Consider the following 25,199-nt stretch of genomic DNA (forward strand, 5'->3'; position numbering starts at 1 on the left):
AAATTATTTTGATATGCAGAACTATAGTTCACAATGCTTTTATTAAGCTGCCTTTCTTTGTATATTCCACAACACTCCCCAAATAGCATTACATTGAAGTCAATGCAGAGTTCCTTCAGCACCTCTGCTGTTAGTAATTTCTTTATTCACAATATGAGCTGAAATCAAGTTTAGATTAAATTTATTCCCAGTGGCAGCAAGGTTTGAAGAATGGGAAATATATACAATTATCCAACAGGAAACATCTAAGTGTTCTGCTGTGACTTCCTTCCCACACACCCACTCCCAGTAACTGCCTTAAGAAACCACCCCAAAACCTCTAACATGCTGCAAATTTTCTAGCAGGAATATGGCACATACAGAGTTTACTGCAGGACAGCTTTCTATTTGAGAGGAGTAGGAGGGGGGAAGAAACCAGCTTTTGCCTCTCATGTCAAGCTGACTAAACATCTTTCAGGTCAGATATGCTTTTCGATTTCTAGAAGGGTGAAGTTCAAAAAAGAAAACTAAAAAAGGAGGGGGGTGAGGGGGGGAAAAATTGCACACCAAACCCTTATAAACCTTCCCTCTAGCCCCAGCATACCACTGTTACCGCACATCCCTCTATATTTGGCACAAACAGTTTTTCAGAACAGGGGAAATACTTCCAAGGCAGTAGTTTGCAAAGTTGCAGAGGAATTCTGTGAGGCACTGTATGAGAGAACCTGGAGCTGCCAGATGAGCCATTGCTCTACTTTCCTGACTGGAATAGAGCCGACTGTCCCTTCCCATATGTGGAAATACAGTCCCTTCAGGTTTATTAGCAGTCTGCACCACTGGATTAAAAAGATTATTCTAATCCAGGTTAAAGAAGTGCTTCAGAGAACACAGTACATATCAAAACCTACACTTTCTGGCTGTGGCCCCTAACCACACAGAGTAAGCTATCCTCATTTCTTTAAACAAGCGTACAAACATGAAAACAATATTTACAATACTCCCATGAGTATTGTAACAGTGACATTTTACTAGTCCTGTTTTTCAAGGTAAAAGTGTATGTGAGAAATGGAAAGGAGATGAAAACACCATAATTAGATTATATTGTAATTTTCGAATTTAATTGCTCAAAATAACACTTAGAAATTCAAAATTAAAAAAAAAGTATAGGATTATGCACAAAAAATTGTGAAGAGGTTTTGTACCACTGAATTACTCTTAATTGGAGCACGAGACATTATGTATTTTTCCACCACCAAAGAAGCGATTCAGTTCCTTACTGATGGCTCTTTGAATCAGCTCCACATTTATCAGAAGCCAAAACACCAAACAGCTTATTTACAAGTTACAAGGAAAGAAATAGAAAACATCACCATATAATTTCTATAAAGCTATTGTGTGATTACATTTTAGAACTCCGCTCAGCTCCGACAGGCGTGTTCTTGTACGCACCACATCACCTTGAAACTACAACCACAGACCAAGATGCCAAGAAAAGCAGGCAATGTTGACCAGGGTATACAACGTATATGTAACTGAATAGATGAAGATTATTCATCTTGGAAGTTGCTTACGGAGTGGAAATATTACCTGAAGGACAGAAACAGGCATTTCTATTTCTCACACTACAAGGAGGTACATGCAGAAAGTACAGAAGAGCAGGCTCAGAACAAAATTCTGTTGAACACACAACTGTATCCAGACCTCACTGCCCCAGCATTTTTTCTGAGGTCAAAATAACAATTGTTTTCAAAACCAGAATTGACAAAAATTATAAAGAATAGATCCACAGTGACAGTAAACATGATATTCCAGATGCAACCACTTTCTACTGGAGTTTCTATTCTAAATTCACTACTCGACTAGCACATGCAGAAAGATCAATTCAATCTGCTGCTCCTTCCTTTCCCCAGGCTGTTATGACTGGAAATCGTAATTCCAAAGACAGAAGCCATGTCAGATACAGTACCTCACTTCACGTAAATTTAAAGAAAGGATTCTAGTTACACAGAAGCTGCTGACCTTTACATTAGTGATTAATAAAACAACAAAACAACCAAAACACAGAGGTGGCGTTTTAACAAAAGCTACTGAAATAGCAGCAAAACTCAACAGTGTGCCACAAACATTATTCTTTAGCAAAAGACAGACAGACACAACAGATAAATCCCAAGAGTTAATTTACAACGATGAAAGTGAAGAGAATGCTCCCAGTGCAGGGGGGGAGGCGCATAGAGAGAAAGAAGAAAGACTTTGGCCTTGTGTGTACTCTTAAAACTGGACTCTCGTTAGAAAGAATTCCTAAACTGCCTCACTACAGAGAAGATTACAGAGCTACTGCAGCTCATAAGCAAAGGTGTCTTTGAAGTCCCCTTTATTTATTTTTATTTAATAAGCATTTAGTTATTTAACAAGCATTTAGTTATTTAACATTTTATAATGAATTACTAGAGGTTTTCCTAACATTTGTTGTTCTGTTGAGTTCTTGTCACAAAGGATTTTTTAAAAACTAAGTATTAAAGTTGGCATTTCTTAGATTTACACCAATCCCATTTATGGCAAATATATGCCATATAAGGCAAATAATGTATGGTCAATATTCAATTTTAGTAAAAATGGAAAGCTAACCTAATGGAGAGCATAACAATTCAGCAGCACAGATCCCACAGCAACAGGTTCTACCTCAAGATGCAAGACAGAAGCTATGGCTAGTTGCTACTTTTGACTAAAAACACAGTACCATTTGTCTCCTACTTTTGAACAACAGCCTGCAGTCCAGGCTTGCCTTCTTTATGGCTGGAGGTTTTATTCTACCTGGAAGCCAGTGAAAAATGGATTATTGGAGAGACTTGTTCTGTTTAACATCTGAATCAATGATTTGGAGGAGGCATCAGAGCGCACCATCACCAGACTTGGAGATGGCATCAAACTGTGGGGAGGGGAGCAAGAGAATTATCAACACTGTCAAGGACATGGCAACCATTCATTCAGAAGAATTTAGGCTACAGGAATGGGTCAACAGGAACCTTCAGAGATTCAGCAACAACAAATGCATAGTCCTGCACCCAGGAGGCAAACGCCCTGTACAGCAATACAGACTGGGACTGATCTGCTGGGAGAAGCTCTGAAATCCTGGTGGACAATGAGCTGGCAGTGATCCAATACCTTGGCTGCAGAGGTAACCAAGAAACTCCTAAATCTGCAAGAGTGCGGCCAGTTGATCAAAGGAAATGGTTACTCCCCCTACTCTGCATCCTTTAGACAGCATCTCAAATACTGTATCCAGTTTTGGTCTCCTAAGGCAAGAAAAACATCAAACTTGAGTGAGTCCAGAAGGCCACCAGGACGGTTGGGAGCTGGAGCACTTGCCCTGTGAGGAAAGGCTGAAGAACTGGAGTTTGTTCAGCCTGGAAAAGAGGCAATGTCAGGGGTACGCAACAGCAGTCTGCCCCTACCTATCAGGAAGTTTTCAAGACAACTGTGTCAGCCACTTTGCAGGAGACTGATTTTTGTAGGTTTAGGGTTTTTTGGACCAACAATGAACCTTAACTTATTGCAAAGCCCTGTTTATAAGAAAATGGAAGAGGTTAGAGAAAAAAGCATTTAATTCCTCTTATATTATGAAATGCAGATGCTTGGGCAATTAGGAAAATTTCTCTTTGTTGTAATAAATACCTTGATTTACTGGCTACTTGAATTTCAACTTAGAACAATGTAAATCAGTGAAGTGCCAGATCCTTCAAAGAATACACAATTTCACTGAACAAGCCAAGGAAACTTTGCATGTGCAGCCTCCTTCTACACCAAAGTCAAAGGCAGCCTTGTCACCGCCTTCAACAAGGCTAGAGGGCAAACTCTGTATATGAATAAGACTTTTTATTACCTGACTTATGTAATATTTGCTAAAATAGAATTTAAAAGCATTTTGTCTTTCTATGAGACACTTGACTTTGGCCATTTTGACATTCTGAACCAAAAGTAGTTCCTTAGTGAGGCTCTAATAAGGAGAGTTTAAAAATAATTGCTAATGACACTGAAAGGTACAATACTGTCTCAAATACAGAGCAGAGGCACTTTCACAGAAAAAACAACACCTAAGCATTAGCAATTGATTAAACAGTAATCTCCACACTGTACATACCTTTTGTACTATAAGCGGCAAGTTGCCATATAAGCAATATTTCAACAAATTCAGCTGACTAGAAAGCTGCAATTTCACAGATGTCTGGAATTTCTTAGACACAGTATTTTTAAATGATTCCTTCATAAAAAATCACTTCAAGTATTTTGTTAGATGTAAAGTTTTTAAACAGCTTGAGTAATGAAAACCATCAACGTTAGCTCACACTGTGGAAATATGCAGACACTCCTTGCCAAAATAAGCATTACATCTCCATTCGCCATTTATTATTCTCTTAAACGAAATAGAGAGGATTGCTCTTAAGAGCTAGTCCAGATACAAATTTCTACTATCCAATTACTTATGTAATCTCTTTAAACTTCTCAATGGAGGTCTCTTGCTATCTCATAAATCAATCTACATCAGTTGGTTTTGTGAAAAATCTTTAACATAAATATTAATACTTTGAAATACTATTTTTCCTCCAATTCTACAAGATATCCTTCAGTTCTTTTGGGAAATTACTTCATGTATCATTCAAGCTTTTAAAACAAAATGTATCTACTTAGAGGCTAGGCTTCTAACTCTCCTCCTTTAAAAATCAGTCATCTAAAACAATTTTCAGAAGCACTGGAAAGCTTAAAAGTATGCACGCTGCAATTAAACAGGAGTAAAACTAATTTATTAAAAATGCCATTAGGTACCTGCACACATTTCAGAGCTCTACAGTATACTAGGTAAAGTAATGAAAATAAATAAAAGGAAAATTAACATTCAGTCAGAATGTGTACAAGCATTAAGTTTGACCTAACAAGAGGACAAATTTCCAAGCTCATGACAGTCCATACAGTTCTATTTTAGCTTATCTGTAGGCACTCCATGAGGCTAATATTCTATGTGAAAAGGTTAGGGAAGAAAGAGAGGATGGTGATTATTCACAGTCCAGCAAGAGATCTGTTTTCTGCATTTTAGACTCTGGGGATTCCATAGCAAGTTTAGGAGAAGCAGCTGGAATTTCCTGATCTGGCAGATAGAACCTAGGGTGGGGGAAGGAGAATTCTCAAAAGAGCTTTCAAACGTAGGCTTGGAATTTTGCCGGGCAGAACAATGATTGATTTAAATCAGCCATAAAAAGAGAGATTTGATCTTCTGTCAAGTCTTTGAAACGGTAGAAGTTGAGAGAAATCATCAGCCTTGCGTGCTTGTTTAATGAAAATTCTATTCTTTTACATTTAGTTCAAAACATTTTCAAGACACTTGGGGACTGACCATTTCTTGCTTTCATTTGTCAGTACACCAATGATCTCTTTTTGTGCCACGCTATAAAAAACTGAACTTTTATAGGCAAAAACAGTAAGGAAGGTGGGGTTTTACAATTAAATAAAGCACTTGCATTCCTTTCTAAAGGTGATCTGCGTAGCTCTTCACTGTTTCTTTAAGTATATGGTAATTTTATCCTCTCCCAACCCAACTCCTGTGTTTCATCAGTTTTTACACTGAACAAATAGTGGAAATAGTCTGTTCTTTAGTCCAGGTGAAGGGGTCTAAGCTCTGTCTGGGTGGTGGGGTTGTGTTGTACTTTTTTGGGTTTTTTGGGGGGTAGGGAGTGTTTAATTTTTTTCCCTGACTTCACTGCTTCATGCCAAAGATAGGCAAAGCGAAATGGTTTTTTTTCTATCTCATTTTCTCTCCTTTACCTTTCTACTTTCTCTATGTTCATTTTATTTCTATCACTTGTATTTACAATATACAGATTGTAACACAGTATCTGATTTGGCTCATACAAACTTACAGAAATAGCAATATCATTTCAAAGAACTAGAGATATCCTGGGGCTCTGGGTACCAGTAGAGTAACAGTACTGCTCATTTCTTAACAATACAGTATTTCAACCATTATTAGCATTTCTGCATTAACACATACAAGACATTCTCTCTAGAAGTAATTCCTGCCTTCAGGAATCTAGCAACATCTCTTATTTGGAATCCAAGTATACATAAACACAACAAAACCACTAAAAACCTGCCACATTTAGGTTTTAATAATAACATTTGGCTTCATTTGTCCAGAGCCTGCAGAAGAAACATGGTCTTTGCAAAGTAACTAGCAGTCTTGCCTTCTTGTTTTTCCATGCCTGGATTTTTCTTCCTGTTGTTGTTCTTCCTATCTCCCAGCTAAAGCCAGCTGCTGGGATATAGGCAAGGAAGCAGCAGTGCTTGGTGACCCTCACGGGCAGCCAAAGAATTAATCTGGTTGATAGAGCATGGCAATCCACTGTGCCAGCAGAAAAAAAAAGCAGGCTAGAGCATTTTTTGGACCCTTTTACTGGGCTCTGGAAAGACAAAATCTCTTCCTTTCACAAACCTGACAGGAAGCTTAACTGATGTCCAAAGGATCTTCACAGTACTGACACTAAGCTTAGACTACAACCAGAGTCCTTGATGGGTGGCTCAGGTACTCATGAGTGGGTTGCAAGAGAGCTGGCTGCAGCATGGGTAACTGCTTCAGCCAGCAGGTACACAGGCAGAATGACTCGTGTGGCATGATGCTCCTGGGATAATCACACTGGGCAGAAAAACTGTTAAGTGTACCTGTAGAGCAAAGTGGAACGGAGTATAGCTTGCAGAGCACGATTTGCAGTCACTAGGCGCAGAACAAGAAGGGTCAGAGAAATCCCTCAGCTGAGGTATGAGGGACGTCTGTAGTCTGTAAACCCCACAAAGACAATACAAGGACTGAAACCCCCAACCCTGACCTCCATGCCTTTGTTTGCTTCTGTTTTGCTTCCTCCAGCAAATGTGTCAGATGGGGAGGCAGGGGGAAGCAGAAGGGATAAAGCAATTTCTAAGGGCAAAGACAGCCCAAAACACAGCTGCGGACTTACAAACTCAGTTTTTGGGATCTGCAGAAGGAAAGCCTGGCTAAGCATGCCTTTGTGTCCCAAGAAGCAGAACTAATACAAACTGTACAGAGCAAATAATGCTCCTCTTGCCAGTCACTAACAATCCTAGCTGTGTTGTTAAGCTGCCAACAAGCTAAAATGTATTGTGGACTTAGGGCATTGAAAAATGTTGCATTCTCCTGCTGCCATCACCCTTACCTGCCCTTTATTTACTCCATACTATTCATACAGATGGAGTGATGTATTTCAACAGGCTAAGACCCACTCTTTTCCATCACACTTCTGGCTTCTGCTCACTCATTCAAGCTATTTTCTGAATGGAAAGAGAAAAGATCAAATACTAGGAACTGTGAGCACACAGGATGTAGAAACGGAATCTGGGAACTGTTGTTGATAAAAATCCATGAGGAATTTATGAAGATTACAAATAGTCTATAGTTAAATATTTCTAGTGATATGCATACCTCTCAATGCCAACGAAAAGACCACAATTACATTTCATAAGAATTTCTACAGCATTGTTTTCCTTTGTCTGTTTTCCCCGTCCCCACCCCCTCCCAACCCCCATCCAAATTCTTCAAGCATATTCAAAACCGAAACCTAGATTTTCCTGTTGCCTTGTGTTATGGCAGGTCAGCAAACAGACCTGGGATGTTCAGGCACCTCTTCCACCTCAGTCATTCAGGAAAGATTGCTTTTCAATAGCACCAAGTAATTCTAAGCCAAGAAAGGGATGGGAATCTGATTCTTTCACATTCCAGACCAGTACTATCGACTAACAAGCAATAAAATCTTCCCAGTCTTTTACACTCCCAAAAGGGCCTCTGACAATTTTTTTTTCACCAAAACAGAAGAATGGGACATTTTATACAGACTTATCAAGACAGCAACTTCTTGAAAAAGCTGTTTAATTCAAGTATTTCAACCAATTTCAACTGTCACTTTGTCTTCTAACATTCATTTTTTTCTCTTTTCTCCTGCCTGGCATGCTAGTGACAGTCCCATGAATTGTCCACCTGTGGAAAAATATGTACCACACTACTGCCATATTGATTTTTTTCAATGAAGTATTAAAGCAGTATTACTTTTGTACACTGCTGTTAAGGATGTCACTTGGAGCCTCCCCTAGGGCAAGTGTATCTCTTATAAATTAAACAGTTTCCAGTCTGTCAGCAACTATTAGTATAATAATTATTCATTACATAATTTAAGGCTTACAGTGGAAGAATAATGCAAAATAAACAGCATCTTTAACACTTATAAAAGAAACATCTATGTATATTTTAGCTTTAAATGACACATTTTTTTAGGCAACGAAGAATTTAAGACAGAATTACTATTTTTCCTAAAATTGCAAGAATCAAAGAAACAAAACAAACCATGCAGTACAAAGATTAGAAAATGCTAGGATCATCAAGAACCCCATGTAATTTAAAGGCAACTTCAAGATAGCCCCCAATCAAACCAAATATGCAGCCAGCAGGCCAATTCTTTCAAGTATGCATCCACAGGTAGTAATTTAAAAAACAATCACAGTGGTGAATAAAAGCTGTTATGATCTATGAAGTACAGCAAGGTGCCATTCAGGAGAGTTGTTTTCAATCATCCATCTCTGAAAGTGCCTTCTGGAACAAACTTTAAAATATTGTCCCTTCCAAAGTCATATTTGAAGGAACAGAAAAAAATCATAACTAGATCTTTCTAGTACATTTAGTAGTAGTAACTTTAACATAACACTGCAAATAGCATAGCCCATACACAGGCATCTTTAATAAACCAATCACTAGATGTAATAGACATTTTCCTCATCAAATTCTAAATTCAAGTTATTAGAAGTACATGCAAACTCCTGGGTGTTTGAGATCTGTACACCACATATAGCAGAGCTGGTCTTCAAAGTGAGAAATTTAATTTCTGTACTTTTACTTGTAGGATAGCTAGAGCAAAATGAAGCTTTAGATCTTTTTAGAGACACCACTGAAGTGGAGAGTGGAGAGCGTTTTCCACTATGATGAAAGCAACTCCACGCTACCTTCCTAATTCCCATCAGCACATTTTAGCGTCCTTGTCCTGCAGCTACTTGATCATCACCTCATTTTTCCATCAAAAACATCGGTGTTTGGGAATAAGGACTTCATGCCAGGGTACAGTAATAAGTGCTTTCCTTGAATTTAAACAGATGACATCAACACATTACTTCTCTGAAACTGTTTTTTCAAAAAATATGTTTAGGTAACTTGATGATGTAACCCTGATAAAACCACATTTACCCACAGATGCCTGCTAAATAATGAAGGCCAGTTATAAAATCCTGAAATATTTCCTTTTAGTAAATGCAGATCAGTCTTCCCTAGCAAACAATTTTCCCTTTTTTAGAAAAGGAAATCAACAGAACAATGCAGAGAGGGGAAAGAACCTCTGTAGGTCATCTGGTCCAACATCCTGCCAAATGCAGGACAGCTCTGAAGTCGGACCAGGTTGCTCTGAGTCATGTACTCAACCACTCCAGGCAACCTGTCCCAGTGTTTGTCCACAAATCCCCAACTACACTGCATTTTTTTTTATTCCATTTGCAGTTACTTTGAAAGTTCTTCTATAATATTGATCACATACTGGCCCATCATTTTCAATATAATGAACCGTGTAAGTTAAAACAAGTTAAACCACTGCAGTTTCTTTCTATTAAAACAAATTCATCAGTTGCCTGCTGTTACTTTCACATACTTCAACATCAGTATGGAAGACTAAAGTCAGTATTTGTTCTGTGTTCAATTTAGTGGAGACCTTAAATCTCCAAACCATCCAGAGACTGTGCTTTCACAAGATGTAAGTCTTCAGTAGCAATGCTAGTTTAAGGAAAATGACCCAACCTTTCAATTTCTTTTTTTTTTTAAAGGTAAATTCCCTTTTCATTGATGCAGTAGTACTATACACTTTTGTTGCAATACCACCTTTAATGGGATACCTTTTGCACCTTTACTGTTGCTGCTTTTAAGTTTTTCTACTCTGGTTCACAGCAAAGCTGCACAAAGAGCTGTGTAGTGCAACTAAAAGGAGGGGTGTCAAGCAGAAACAACAGGTGGAAATGGTATCTTCAGCCTGTACTAGCACAAAATTTTCCATATGAAATCAAGACTTCAGTGTCTGCTAGTCTCATTTCTCTTTCATAAATCTGAGTATCAGACCACCCAAACTAACAAGCGTCAGCCAAATACTGCTCTAATTACATTATACCATGAAGCATTTTATTCTCTGAAAGAAAGTTCAAGATATGTTTGATTTTCATGTGAAAGCATCTCAAACAGATAGGCAGAGCTGAAATACAGCAATACGCTAATTTATTTCTCTGAAACAGAACAGTAAACATGGATTTGGGAGACCCTGTTAATTATCATATAGATTCCCTGCCTACTCTCCTCTCCTCTCCTCCAATTTAGTGTCTAATTTTCATTAGCCAGTATATTCTTAGGATATTTCTACAGCAGATCCAAAGGTCTCAACGTTACAGATGATAAAACCTGTCCCTAAATTGCCTAGCTTGGACCTTGATGAATTTGTCCACAGCAGCTAGAAGGTTACTGACCATCCTTCTTGATTACCTCAGAATTCTACGACTTCCATGTAGATATTCTTGAAAATAGAACACCCAATATAAAGGTGGGCAGTTTGAGAGATTTTGCCATCCTAATTCTCCTTTTTACCTTAATCATCAAGCAATGGCAGGCTGATTGATATCCAAAGGAGATATCCTGAGTAGAAAACAAAAGGTTGCACTCTTTGACTACATCTCAACTGGGAATGGTGGGATTTGGGAGTCTCCTGAGTTACCAGATGCTCTGTAATGAAGTAAAACTTGGTTAAGTACCAGTCTCATCCCTCAGTGCTGGCTTCTGGATCAGCTGGGCCAAACCAGACCTGTTCTGGTCAAGACTACAGCTCAGGTTTGCTGGGTATACTGCATCACACATACTTCTGTTTACATGTAGCCATTCCTAAGTCAGGATCAAACCTTATCTTGGCATTATGAGTCACCATAGGAAGAATCTAAACAAAAGCTTAGTATAAAAATCTCTCCGTCCCTCTAACTCTCTTATAATAGAAATATAAAAACACCTAGTTCAACTTTTGCTATTCACGTGACATGAAAAGTAGAAGAAGAGTGCCCAAGAAAGAGTTTATAAACATTCTGCAGTGGAATACCTCTAACCAGAGTTTATAATGTAGCACACAGAATACATCTACGGGGGGGAAAAAAAGTTCTCACAAGCTCCTCTGCTTACAATATACTCTGCTTTTAATAAAGCAGCTACATAGGTGACTTCCAGCACAGATGAATTCCATGTATTCATCTGAAAGGCTGAGAAGTAATGTCATCTTTAAACTTACCATCCTTTAAAATTTTTGCAAGTATCCAATCACCTTGTGTTTCAGGTATGAAGTTCTTCTATAGTTTTTCACTTAGCCAAAATACCACACCCCCCACCCCCCACACCAGGACACCACCATCATCAAGGCCACATGAAACCTTTGTTGGAATCTGAATGTGACTGTGCTTGTCACCAATGCAAAGCAGCTTTAAATAATCACTGCATGCCTCAGATGTGTACTATTCACACCTTAGGAAAAAAGAGCACTCAGATAAACTTCTAATACTGGCCATTTTAAAAAGCTTTTCAAATAAAGTATTGCAAAATAGCATTTAATGAGAGCTTATTCTTCAAAGATCTATTACAAACCTACTACCTCCATAAGCAATGATAGTACCACTATAAGGAGTGTCTTCTAGCAAGTACTGTCACCCCTCAACACCAGGCAGCTGCAGTGAAAGTATTTTGGATAACTTCAGGCAGTTGGCTTGATCTGTTTAACTATCTAGTACACTGGCCAAATGAAGAATTAAAAATTTACCGTTGATTATGGAAATATTACTTTGGTTCCCCCTCCCCTTTTTTTCTTAAATACTCTTTACACATTTTTAAAATATTAAACACATTAGGCACCATAACTATAACCAGAAAGAAAACATCTTACAGCTTTTCAGCAAAACCTGACTGGCGTAAGGACATGAAATATCAAGTATAGGAGGTTCTAAAGATTACTTTAACTCTTCTAAATTTGTCCTCAAGGCTTATTTTCTTGCCAAAATCTTGCCTGGAAAAATAAAGTTTTGATGGCTTTCATGTATTCTGAGCAAATGGGCAAGCCAGGTGCTGAATGCAAATGAGCAACCTGCCACAGCACAGAAGCCCATGGCTCATTTTAGATCCTTTTAAGGCATGCTAGCAAGTGAGGCAGAAAAACAACCAGACAAGCAAACAAGAACACAAGCATGAACCAAAAAACTTAATCCTTATCACCATAATAATTTGGTTTGCTATAAACAATTTACCTTCTAGACCATAATGTCGTTAATGTAGCTAACTGAAGTGTAGCCAATTAGCAACCCCTTAGCAAACCTTAAACTTCAGTGAACTAAAGTCTTCCTCTCAAAGAACAGATACAAAGAGAACCTAGGGATTATTTATAATAGAAGAAAACCAGAAGAGGACATGCAAAACTCAAACTTGAACAATAATCTGTTTACGGTGTAAGTTCCTGTGTATTAAGGCTTACTTACTGCAGTAGTAAACCATTGACAGCATTAGCCTGACTAAAAGGCTTATGGTGTTTCTGTGTTTTGCTGCATCCCATAATTTCTCTAGTACTTTGAACACTATTCCAGGAATGTCCTGTAGGGTCTCAGATTATTACTGACATCCATAGCATTCTGCTGTTCACCAAATCATTGTCAATGTGTTAACAGTTCATTTCAAACACTGCAATACTCGCAAAATGACTGAAAGAGGTCTTTACTCCTTGTCAGATTGTCGTCTTGAAATGCAGCCTCTTATGTACCATCATGTACTACTCAATCCTTCACTCAAATGTATTTTAAATATTTCATACTTCCATTCCAAACGATCCTTCTTTATGCTGTAACCCACTAAAATACCACCTCAGTCTTCCATTTCTGTGCAAAACAAAGCTGGCAGCTGCAAAAGAATGTGGGGAATATGAAAAACTATGGCAAAACTCCCTGTGTGCACAAAAACATTAAGATACAGAAACACAGAAGAAAAAGACCCCAATTTCCAGAACTACTCTATAGGTCTACATTCCAATACATTAAAGGGAACACTACTGGTTACTTCAGAAGGGTGAGAGTCAAGTCAGACCATCAGAGATCACATCATCTGAGCAGTATCTTCTTGTCTCCACTTCACTCCAACTCTGTGGACATTCCAGTTTCGACAGTTTGTCACTGTTCACTCTGGGATTTAGTACTGAGTATTTTTGTGCCTTAAACTCTTATCATAGCTTATTTTGCAAGTCTCTCGGCAAAGTCCACAGCAGTCTAAACTAGAATCATTCACTGCTACATGACTCTGTTCAAACTAAAAAGTATGGGTAACTGCACATCTTTGTACTTTGCACTAAAAGCCTAAAGCAACAACACCCCAAAATATTATTTGGGGCAGACCATGCAGACAATATAAGTGCCCGTTACTGGGAATGTGATTAAAACCAAAAAAATCGATACAATGCCTCAGAAGAACTACAATCATACAGAGCATTTGCAAGGTCAGAGTTGCAAATTTGTCACAAATTTATCTTGCTGTACAAGAATGTCACAATGTGTTAAGACAGCACTGACACTGAGCTGAAAAGGACTTGATTTTTGGTTGTTTTTATAAAATGAAAACACGCTATGTACACATTGTATAGGTCTTGGGAATATGGGGAGGCAGATTTGGATGTACAGTGGGTTTAAGCACCGCAGGAATATATCTCCCCAAGAATATACAAAAAGCCTAATTAAGTTCCATATAGCCTTTCAGACAAAGCCATGACCCAGCTTTTGTCAAAGTTTTAACAAATTAAAGAAGTAATATGTTAACTTTTTCCTACCTTTCATTTCCTAAAGGAAGTTATTAAATTCCTAAACTTTTGAAGGATCATTATATTTTCAGAGATTTCTTGGTTTTTTATTATTTTAAGGAAATATGACATTATTCAGTGCTATACAAAAAATGTACACAAAGAAACATCAAAATGGGTCTTTGACGTGTAACTTGAGACAGCCAAAATCTTTTAAAATATAAACCAAACCCCAGTTAAGAACAGATATTTGACAAGAGAAGTACAAGTCTACAAGTGATGGATGCTTTATGGAAAAGAAACTTCACTTAGCTCATGAGGAACGTTTGTATCACACATCTCTGACAAAAGCATGAAAGACTAAATGCAGGTCAGATGAGCTTTATAAGCACAAGTAACCACAGATTATATCACAGAAGCAAAGTCCTTTAGATTGCATCATATGTCCCACTTTCCCCACTGTCCTCCCAGAAGCAAGAAAAACATTCAAGTGTTCCCTCACTACTCCAACCTTACTGCCCTGCAAATCTTTCTCCATGACAACTGGCCTCCACCGAACCTTTTTGGAAGAGAAGCCAAAACTAGCACCCTCTTGGACAGGCTCTGTGTTGGTCAGGCTAAAACAAGGACAGCAGCATGCCAGAGGTCCTGTGCCGCCTGAACAGCTCATGAACATGAACTCAATCACAGCATGAGACTAATCATTTCCTCAATAACAGCATTTAAAAAAAAAAACACCCAAACCACTATTTCATAAATCTGAGTTACATCTTTTTCTCAGATGTGCAGTGACTTATTAACCCGCTGAAGTTTTGCACAGGGTTATTTCTAATAGAAAGGGTTTTCATAGAGACAGTAGGCTCTCAATCAGATCAATCAGCCACAAGACATGCTTTTCTCGACTACACTACAGTTTAACAGTTGACAGTATTAAACAAAAGAAAAACCCCCACTCTATTGTTTCCTCATCAAGAGCACGTAAATGCCTTTTCCTAACAATTTTCTGCAATCCACCAGAGACAGAGAGTGAGGTTACAATGCTCACTTTTTCAGCTGAAGTGGGCCATAGCTCCTCTTCTGGAAATGTTAGGGAACCACACAGCAAATCATCCCCTCTATTGATGACCAGAAGTGTCACAGTGACAGACAGAAGAGACCAGAACTGCTCCTCCACAGTGTGATACCAATAAAAACACTGTCATGCAGCTATACGATTGAGGACACCTGTGCTTTGGTCAAATCCTGTTACTTGACAAGATGCTACTAAGACATACGCCTGACACACAGCTAAAAGGCAGGAGCCATTCTTCATGTGTTGGGCATGCTTACTGCCATATGGCATGATGTGCTTGTACACAAGCTGCAGAATATCAAAAGTTCATCTGCCAAACGATTAAAAATACCCACATTTTTGTCAGACATTCCCAGCTCTATGAAGGAAGTAAGCTTCTAAGAGTGAATGCCTTGTCCTTCAATCTGAGAAAAATTTTTCATAGGTCAGACATAGGCTGAATGATAGGCTTACCTGGACAAAACTCCAGTTCAGCACTTTAATTTAAAAAGAAACAATGGATGTGTAAAGTTCCATTCCTTCATTAACAGCATGAGAAAGTTACCAATCCAAAGACAGCATCCTAGCAGGATTTAGTTAACATACAGATTCTTTTCACTCTTTTCCTCAATACCAAATATATTTTTTTAAAAAGTGTTATTTCTAGACACTGAAATCCTGATTATCAGAACAAATGGCATGGAAGGCATCCCAGTATGGCTGTTCTTTTTATTTATCAAATAAAGATTGAAGCTTGATTTAATGAATTGAAAAAAAATACAGAGCAGGTCCAAAATCAGTTTTGTAGCATGCAGCAAGAGCATGCAGAAATTTGAGTCTGCTGTCCCAAGACAATGTGTCTTTACATACCAAATTACTTTGAATACAATGTGCATTCAGCATTGATGAGATAAAGTTGCCTTTCTTGAAGTACAAACAGTATCCAAGTTCAAAGGATAGCATCTGATCTTGTTCTATGAGATGCAAATGATTGTTTCAGTTGACAAAATACATTCATACCACTGACAGACTGCCTCTAGCCCATAAGCCCTCACCAAGAAAAAAAATTCCAAAAGCAAATTAGCCTTAAAAAAGTGCACTTAAAGAGAAGACCCCACTCTCCCTCAAGAGGTTCTTTCAGTACCTTTTAAAACCAAAAACCAGAAACTGACTTCATCAGGTAGGAACTTCACAGTCACTAATGGTTTTGCACAGAAAAGGTCATCCGGAAGAGCAATAGTATTCAGCACCACTCAAAATGGGTCTCTCTAAATAGCACAAACCCTACATCCACAAAGCAAAACTCTACAAAATGGAAGCCAGAAGTACTGTATCACTCCCCCTTTCAGCCACTAGCTGCTCCTTCCAAATGAAGGACAGGTCAATTTGTCCATACAGATGACTGCCCCAAATACATGAGGACAAATGGCTCCAGTTTGCTTCATGCAACAAAACAGAGTCTTGAATTATCATCATTCTGGTGAGATATTTAGTAGCACAAACTAAAAGACGTTATGAATAATTATGAAAAAAATGCACCACAGTTGAAGAATTTATGATCTTTCATACACAGTAGAAATGAGCTATCAGAGACATATTGTTGACAGAAGCACGTTCCTAGAAAACAGTATCTAATTCTGCAACTTTGCAATGACAAAATTTCTCTTCAACAAGAGCATCACAGTAACAAATATTTTAAAAGTCAGTAAAGTTTGTGAGATCATAACGGTTTCACGGTGACAGAAAACACGTTTGGGATTAAGATGTGTGTGACAGTTGTGCTTTGCTGTGAACCAGCAGTAAAGGCGAACACAACGACACACAGACAAAAACAATGGATAAATCCAAGAAAAGAAATGGGCACCTAAGAGAACAGTCCCATGGCAGCTAAATCCAGTATCTGCATCTTGGTTTCTACAGCACCACTCTCCTCTTTTGCTCTCAGCTCTGGATTTGCTTCCTGTCTCAAACCAGTACTAGTACCCACTCACTGACACAGTGACCCAATTCTGCTGGAGACTGCCCTAAAAACCAAGGGGTTTTATTTTATCATAGAATCACAGAATATCCTGAGTTGGAAGGGCTCTATAAGGATTATCAAGTCCAACTCCTGGCTTCACAAAGGGTCAGCCAAGTCAGAGCATGGGACTGAGAGCATTGTCCAGATGCTTCTTGAACTCAGTCAGGCTCAGTGCTGTGACCCTTCCCCGGGGAGCCTGTTTCAAGTGCCTGACCATGCTCTCAGTAAAGAACCTCTTCCTAATATCCAACCTAAACATCCCCTGTCACAGCTTCATACTGATCCCTCGGGTTCCACCACTGGTTGCTAAGGAGGAGATCAGCGCCTGCCCCTTCACTCCCCCTCTTCAGGAAGCCAATGACCACCATGAGGTCTCCCCTCAGCCTCCTTTTCTCTGGGCTGAACAAACCAAGGGACTTCAGCCTCTCCTCATAAGTCTTCCCCTTCAGACCCTTCACCATCCTCATTGCCCTCCTCTGGACACTCTCCAATAGTTTCATGTCCTGTTGTACTGTGGTACCCAAAACTGCACACAGGTGAGGCCGCAACAACACAGTGAAAATCAGGACAGTTCCCCTCCCTGGACTGGCTGGCCATGCCATGCTTCATGCACCCCAGGACACTGCTGGCTCATGTTGAACCTGATGTTCACCAAGAATCCCAAATCCCTCTCAGCATGGCTAGCTTCCAGTGTCTCACTCCTCCAGTCTGGATGTGTAGCCAGGGTTGCCCCATCCCAGGTGCTGAATCCAGCACTTGCCCTTATTAAGCTTCATGCTGTTGGTGATTTCCCTGCTCTCTAATCTGTCTAGGTCCCTCTGCAAGGCTTCTCAACCCTCAATGGAGTCAACAGCTCCTCCCAGTTTGGTGTCATCTGCAACTTTACAAAATCAAAATTTTGACAACCTCTAGTCCTGTCTCCAGGTCGTTTATGAAAATGTTGAAAAGAACTGGACTTGAAATGGAACCCTGGGGAACCCCACTAGTTACTGGCCACCACTCAGATGTTACCCTCTTGGATTGACCCTCCAGCCAACTGCCCACCCAACGTATTATGGCTTTGTCTAGCTGACAGTATCAAAAGCCATATTGAAATCCAAAAAAATAACATCAACTGTTTTCCTTTGGTCAACCAGCTGTGTGATCCTGTTGTAAAAAGAAATTAGATTGGATAGACAGGACCTTCCTCTTCTGAACGCGTGCTGGCTGTGACCAATGGCTGCGTTGTCCTTCAGGTGGTTTTCAATAACTCTCAGCATGATTTTCTCCAGAATTTTACCAGGCACTGAGGTGAGACTGACAGGCCTGTAATTACCAGGATCTTCTTTCTTACCATTCTTGAAAATAGGGACGATGTTTGCCAGCTTCCGGTCAACTGGGACGTCTCCAGATTCCCAAGACCATTGAAAAATAATTGAGAGAGGTCTCACAATGACATCAGACAGCTCCTTGAGTACCCTGGGATGAATCCCATTGCAGCCCATGGACTTACATGGATCCAGGTAGAACAGCAAATCATCCACAAGTAGAGAAATCCTCTTATCTTATTAGAATAACCTTAGTAGCATATTCAAAGCATAGAAAATTAACCAAAGGGTTGAACACAGGTAGTTGGAAGAAAACTAGTATAATCTGTATAGATCTCTAAAGTTGTAAATTATGTGTCCTATTTGATCTCTATATTGACTCTTACCTGAAAAAACCCCAAAATTTCTTTCACAGCCATTACCTCAAAGTAAAGCCAGTTTTCCTTCTCTGAAAATGTAAGCTAGTTCTGAAGGGTTCCTTCATTTAACCATAATGTAGTAGGACACCTCTAGCAAACAGATCAGCTCCATCCCTTTGAGAAAGTGTCTCCTTTCCTTCACACGTACAACTTCTCGTTAAGGCTTATGCTGTACGTGACAACTACAGTAATACTATCTCGTTAAGTCAGGATAGGTTTGAGTCGAAATAGCTCCAGTAGGCAAGCACTTCAGGCAGAGGTCTGGAAAAACCACAGTCTAGACCACTCACCCCCACTTTACATACCAGGTCACATCTTTTAACCAGCGGTACATACTTTGCACACATAAGCAAATACTCCATAGCACTTCCTGACTTGTTCACTTCCCATGCTCCAAGATGAAAGATACAGTGCAGGCCTGTCACTCCCAGAGAAATGAAGAATAAAAGTGTTATCTCAGAGTTACCATAGTCATTTTCACTAAGGCTAAAAATCAACAACACATAGCCCCAAGCAAACGACAGCCTGGTTAAAAACCCACAGACACAATCACCATGTATTTTAACACTGTCTGATGCTATCGCAGGTATATTAGCACTGTAATATTAGAATCCTACTTTACAATGGATAAACAAATGAAGGTGTCAGAAGTTCAGACACAGCTAGTCTCTCATTGCGAGTTCAGTACTTGCATCACAGGTTTTATTTTGAATAAATATACATCAATTAGGTAAAAAGCAGTTCCCAACATGTCACTGAAACTGGAATACTAAACAGTTTTATGGGGAACATGCACAGTCCTGAGCAGACAAGGAGATGGGAACAAATTATGTAGAGTTAGGATAGAAAACCTCCACCAAACAGCAAATGATACCATAGGATTAAACAAGGCATAAGAAGATCTTTTGGGAGAAGAACAATCATCATCCTATTTCACAACAGGACTACTGCAAGTTGTATACCCTGGTGTACCATCAAATGATTCTCTACTGATTTTCCAAAATAGGCAGGTGCCTACTACTTATTAAGAGTAGAATTTCCTAAGGTATGTTGAGACAATAATTTAATAACTCCATGCCATCAAAAAATGTAAAAAGCCCTAATCCCTCCTCAGTTACTAGCAAACAAGGGCAATGCAAGGGAAAATAAAAAGGGAATGAGAAAGTGAACCGTTTCAGTGATGGTTTGGCATTAAATTCAATTTTAGCAAGCAGCAGCCTAAAGAAAGGATTTATCAGGCAGTTGCTCTAGTTGTACCTTAAACCAGCAATGTTGAGATTTGCACTCAAAAAAGATTAAGATCCATCCCTTTCAAAATGCAATGACTAACACTTCAATTTAACATCATTATTCTTCAAAGGACAGATGAATCATACCCCTTTTACTTGCTTAGTTTGCTCCCTCCCACCCACAAGTTTTAACATTTCAAATTTTTTTTCTATTTTAGCTGAAATCCTGCAATCCCCAATTTCACACAGAACTGTACTTGCCTCAGACACCGGCCACTTCAGAGAGGAAAAAGTTATTCTACTTCTCTGTCACAACACAGCTTACTTCCATGTAAAAAACCCCAATCAATTCAAATGTATTTTCCAATCTCTGATGATGTCTTCCACAATGCTATTCCCTTTCCTGCTTGCCTCTTATTTGCTACTTTTAGCTTTTATCAGCACAGTATCTTATGTGTCTCCTATTTATCTGGTTCTCCACTGTGACTGAAAGCCTTCTACCACACACCCTAAGCTACGGTAGTGCCCAGAAAAGAGGCAAGATGAGAGATGAAAGCCCCCCAGCTCAAGTAACTTCAACATCAGTCTCTGTATTTTCTCTCCCCACAGCCTCTGCTGTTCACAGGACAAGAGAAAGCAAGTTCCAGAGAATAAGTAAGGAACAAAGTGACTGTCCTTCCTTCCTAAGGGAAAAGGGCATGCAACATTTCATAGCTAGAACATAATAAAGGTTCTAATCCAGACAAATCTTGTACAAGTTACAGAATTCTGTGATAAAAATCGTAGTAGTTTTGCTTTTCCAAAAGATAAAAGCAGCAATGGAATCCACATTTTCTGTCTACATCAACACATAGAAAAACTCTTTCACAATCTCTTAACTCAGAAAGCTCTCTGGTTTTTGCCCATCTTATGTTTCTGAAGCACTTTCTCGATAAGTTAGCGAGCACCCTAAAAACATTCTAGCAAAAGTATACTATGAACTATTTCAAATGTACAAATGTATTTCAAACATTTTTCTCCTTAATGGAAAGGTAAATGAAAAGGGGGCAGAAAGAAATTACAGTTTTGTTTTCATAGCAGCTCACACTTTACCACTGTGACAAGAGTGATAAAGATTTAAATAGAGATCACTTGTAACTTCAGAATTTGTGATGTGTAACACATTTTAGGCAAGCTGTATGTATATATAAAAAAAAAAAATCTGTTTTGAGTCAGCGACGATTGGTAATGAAACACAAACAACTTACTATGTAGAAACCAAGATATGAGAAGCCCTGCATTCGTGGTGACAAACCCAAACATCATTCAACTGCTGAAGATTCGCAGGTACTGAGATTCCTATCTCCTATTCTGCTCCTCCTCTACTCTGTTGGTTTCACCAAGGAATATAATAAGCACAAGGCCTAGTTCAAATGTATTGAATGACGGGGAAAGAAAAAATACCCTTTCCAAATTTCTGTCTTAACCCCAAGCCCCTCTTAATTGTCTATCAGAAAAAAACAAAAACCCAAAACAAACCACACTAGCACCTTATTGTAACTCAGTATCTCCAGAACTTGAAAGAGTTTCAATGGAACTTCAAAGAGAAGCATGAATGCCTTGAACCCCTTCTCACCTTTTCATCTGGCTCTTGCTCTTCCTCTGCAATCCATAGTCTTTTTATAACTTTCTTAAGTAGTAGCAGGATATAATAGATATTTGGGCTGTTTCCCTTCTTATCGTAAACTGGTTTCAGAACTGTCAAGATCAACAAGTTCAGAGCTTGCCATAGCTTGGAGGAGTCATAAACAAGTAACATTTATATATCTAGTGAATGAAAATATCTAGTGAATGAAAATACTACTATGACTCCCACATTCTTTGCCTTTACGTCTCTCTCTCTCACACCTTGTATCTTAAAGTGCCTCCTCCTTTGGGCCACCAGCCTTCAAAACAAATCAATGTGGTACCCTGTGCGTTTGGAGTGAGAAATCACTGTTGAACAACGCAAAGCATTAAAACTTCCTGAAGAACAGAGCAGTTCAAATAGCTTCCACAACACTCCTAAAACACAACAAGCCAAGTCACTCTTGCCCTTACAAGTGTGAGCTTCTCTAATGTCAATGGGATTACTCAGATAAATGAAGTGGACAAAATTGAAAACTGAGCCCTGAGCTTGAAGCTGACATGAGGTTTCCTTCACAGGTCTACACAAGGCTACCATTATATTAACAGACCTGCACCATGTAAGCAGTAACAAATACACGTATTATCAGAACAGTCTAGAAAAGCACATTAAAAAAAAGCATCACTATGTTAAAAAAAAAACACTGAAAAAAACCCAAAGCAAAGCAAAAAAGCAACCACCCTACACAGAAATGTCTAAGCAGATTTGAAACACAGCATTTTGAAGTGTCAGCTTATTTCTAGACATGCATATTTTAAACGCGGAACAAAGATGTTCCTGTTTGTCCTCAAATACACCTGGCAACCTGTAGGCATAGGGATGATATCTCAAAGCAGTAGTCTTCAGTGTTTGTATCTTCTAAGTCCAAGAGGATAAAAATTATTTTCAAACATCAGGCATGACTTTTCTATGTAATCATCAAGGGAATGTGGTGTAACAAGTGGCAGAAGGAATATTGTCTATAAAAATGTACCTATTCCACGCTTGTTTTACTTGTGAAAGATTTTAGGAGCACAGGTACTGTAATACTCCACAAATACATTATGAAAACTTTGACCTCCATCAGAAAAAATAGTTGGAAATAGAAAATTCCTAAAGTCTCATCAAACAAGTTACACGTGTTATACACTTCGCTGTTTACTGTGTTATATGAGATTACAGACTCAAGTTTTACCACCAAATATGGATACTCTAGAGCTTTTTAGGATGTGTGAAAAAAAATCAGTACATTCAGGAGGTATTACTATAAGTAGTACACACCAAAGTCATTTTTTGCTTTACCTCAATCTTATCATCTTGTATTCTGGTTCACAAACACAAATTAAAAGTCTAAAACTAAACAAAATTTCACCCCCCCAATATCTAGAGAAGAGTAAAAAACATGTTTTTATTGTCTGCAATAAAAAACCACCACACACAAAACACCTGAGAGCACCAGGTGGAATAAATAACACTGTTCTGTATCCCTTGACACCTCTCTAATGTTTACAAGGTATTTAACATGTTTTGAAGTACAAAGGAATTTAAGTATTAAGATTGCCACTACAGGAATTTGCTGCTGTGGCAAGTAGGACAGAGGAGGAGGCCTAACGCAGCATATGATGCTTGTCAGAAGCTTCCCTATGCAACTGAACAGCCATCAAGCTTTGCCACAACTACCTTTTCTAATTTCACCAGTGAAACATAAGCCACGGACTTCATTTATAATTCAGTGCAGCTTGTCCCGTAAGTTTACAGCATCTTTTAGAAGTTTTTTGATAATTAGACTGCACCGCTTTCAACAGCAACATTGCACTTCGTAATACACACAAAGTTTTGCTTTTTAATTACTTTGCAGAGCCACTTTGGACAAAAAACACGTTTTGCAGTGGGTATCTTGGGCGTCTACCATCCAGCTATTAAAAACAGCTATCGAAGCCTATCCACAGAGCCGGAATCCCTCCCCAGAAGAAAGACCTGTCCCGGTGACTTGTAGGCGGGAATCCTTTGAGCTGGTCACCTCGCTCACTGAAGCGGAGTCTGCCGATTTACGGCGCTTAGACCCGGGAAGGGCAAGCAAACACCCCAGGCTCCGTCTGCCGGGGTGCTGCGAGGATTTGGGCTTGCTGAGGCCTAGCGAGTACACGAGGCCTCCTGCAGCCCCAGCTCCTTCTCCCCCAGCGGCGCAGACCGCTCCGGCCCGGGCCGGCCGCGGGGCAAACGGTCTCCGGGGCTGGGGGAGAGGAGGGGGGGGAGATGGCACGGTAGAGAAAGGCGTCCGGGACACGGCGCCGAGAAGGAAGCGGCCCTGAACCAGGGCGCCCAGGGGAGAGGGATGGCAAAGAGCCAGCGCCTCCAGTTTGGGAGTGACTCGCAAACTTTGGTACCTGTCGCGAACTCCCCAAACACCAGCGACCCCCGTAGTCTCCGGGAAGAGCTCTACAGGATTCCCTACCCCCAACATCAAGTCTCGCAGCGGGCTTCAGAACAAGCTATACCCGTGCTGGCGGGACAGAGGGCACAGCGTGCCCAGCTACACGCACACGCTTCTCCTGCCCGTCCCGAGAGGGTCAACCTCCGCCGCAACACCCTCCCCCCGCCCGCCCCAAATCCTGCCGCTTCTCGCCAGAGGTGCCAGCGGATAAGGGCCCAGCAGCGCTGGTCTGAACCCCCCCACGCCCCCTCCGCCTCACCCCGGGCCTCACCATCTCCTAGCCCGCGCACCCACCTGTCCCGAGGGTCGATCCAGCTGGTCTGCTTGGTGTTGTGGTCGATGTAGAAGACTTTGCCGTCGTAATCCCTCGCCTCCTCCCAGCCATCGGGTAAGGGGAGCTGCCCATTCCCTGCTTTCCTAGGCATGGTCGGGCGGCGGGGGTAGCTGCTCCATAGGGACAGAAAGAAAGACGGGAAGCGGGAAAAGCCCCCACCCGAACCAAGGGGGACGGGGAAGGGGCCGGGAACGGGGACTCGGCGGGGCGGCACGCAGCGGGCCGCTCGCAGGAGCCCAGGAAAACCCTCCTCCGCGGCCGGGTCTCAGTCCATCATGCCTGGGCTGCCGCCTTGCCCGCGCCGCGGCAGCCCGGGTCAGGGTTGCCGGCGGAGCCCAGCTGCCGTCTGGGCGCGGGGAGCCCGGCTGAGCCCCAGGCGGCCGCGGCCGCCGCTCATTAGCATGAGATTAGCATCTATCTCATCTGCATGCACATTCCTCCCGCCGCATTCCTCAGGGTTAACCCTGCCGGCGCTGCCCGACGCTGCCGGGCTGGGCAGGCCCCGGGCCGTGGATACGGGACGGAAAACGTCCAGCGAGGCAGAGTGCAGGCCAGGCCAGGCCGGAGAGCCGGGGGCAGGAGAGGGAAAGAGGCGGCAGGAGGGGATAGCCCTGCTGTTTCCACACGAGCTCTGCCCGAGGCGCAGCCGGTGCAGGGGTAGGAAACAACCACCTGAGGCAGACGGCGGCCTCGCAGGCCGGGCTGCCAGCCGCCGGTACCCCCGCGACTTCGGCTACCGGGTGCTTAAGTAGTCCGGCCACGTCCCCACGACCTTGTTGGGTAACCAGAAAGGTACGGGAGTTTCCTTCCCCTCCAAGCCCCCAACACCACGGCGGGGGACAAC

At 40.7% G+C, this 25,199-nt stretch overlaps 1 protein-coding gene across 1 annotated transcript in view; it reads right to left on the reverse strand.

Annotated features, from left to right (window-relative positions):
- Nucleotides 1-24,446, reverse strand: part of WWC2 (WW and C2 domain containing 2) — a gene marked incomplete at both ends in the record, with an annotated part of 99,793 nt that extends 75,347 nt beyond the window's left edge. The window contains one exon of the mRNA XM_084264033.1: nucleotides 24,316-24,446. Coding sequence (XP_084120159.1) covers nucleotides 24,316-24,446 — 131 coding nt within the window. The remainder of the gene's footprint in view (nucleotides 1-24,315) is intronic.
- Nucleotides 24,447-25,199: the final 753 nt, after the last annotated feature.

This window comes from Gallinula chloropus (genome assembly GCF_964237585.1).
Source record: "Gallinula chloropus genome assembly, chromosome: 4".
Lineage (NCBI taxonomy): Eukaryota > Metazoa > Chordata > Aves > Gruiformes > Rallidae > Gallinula > Gallinula chloropus.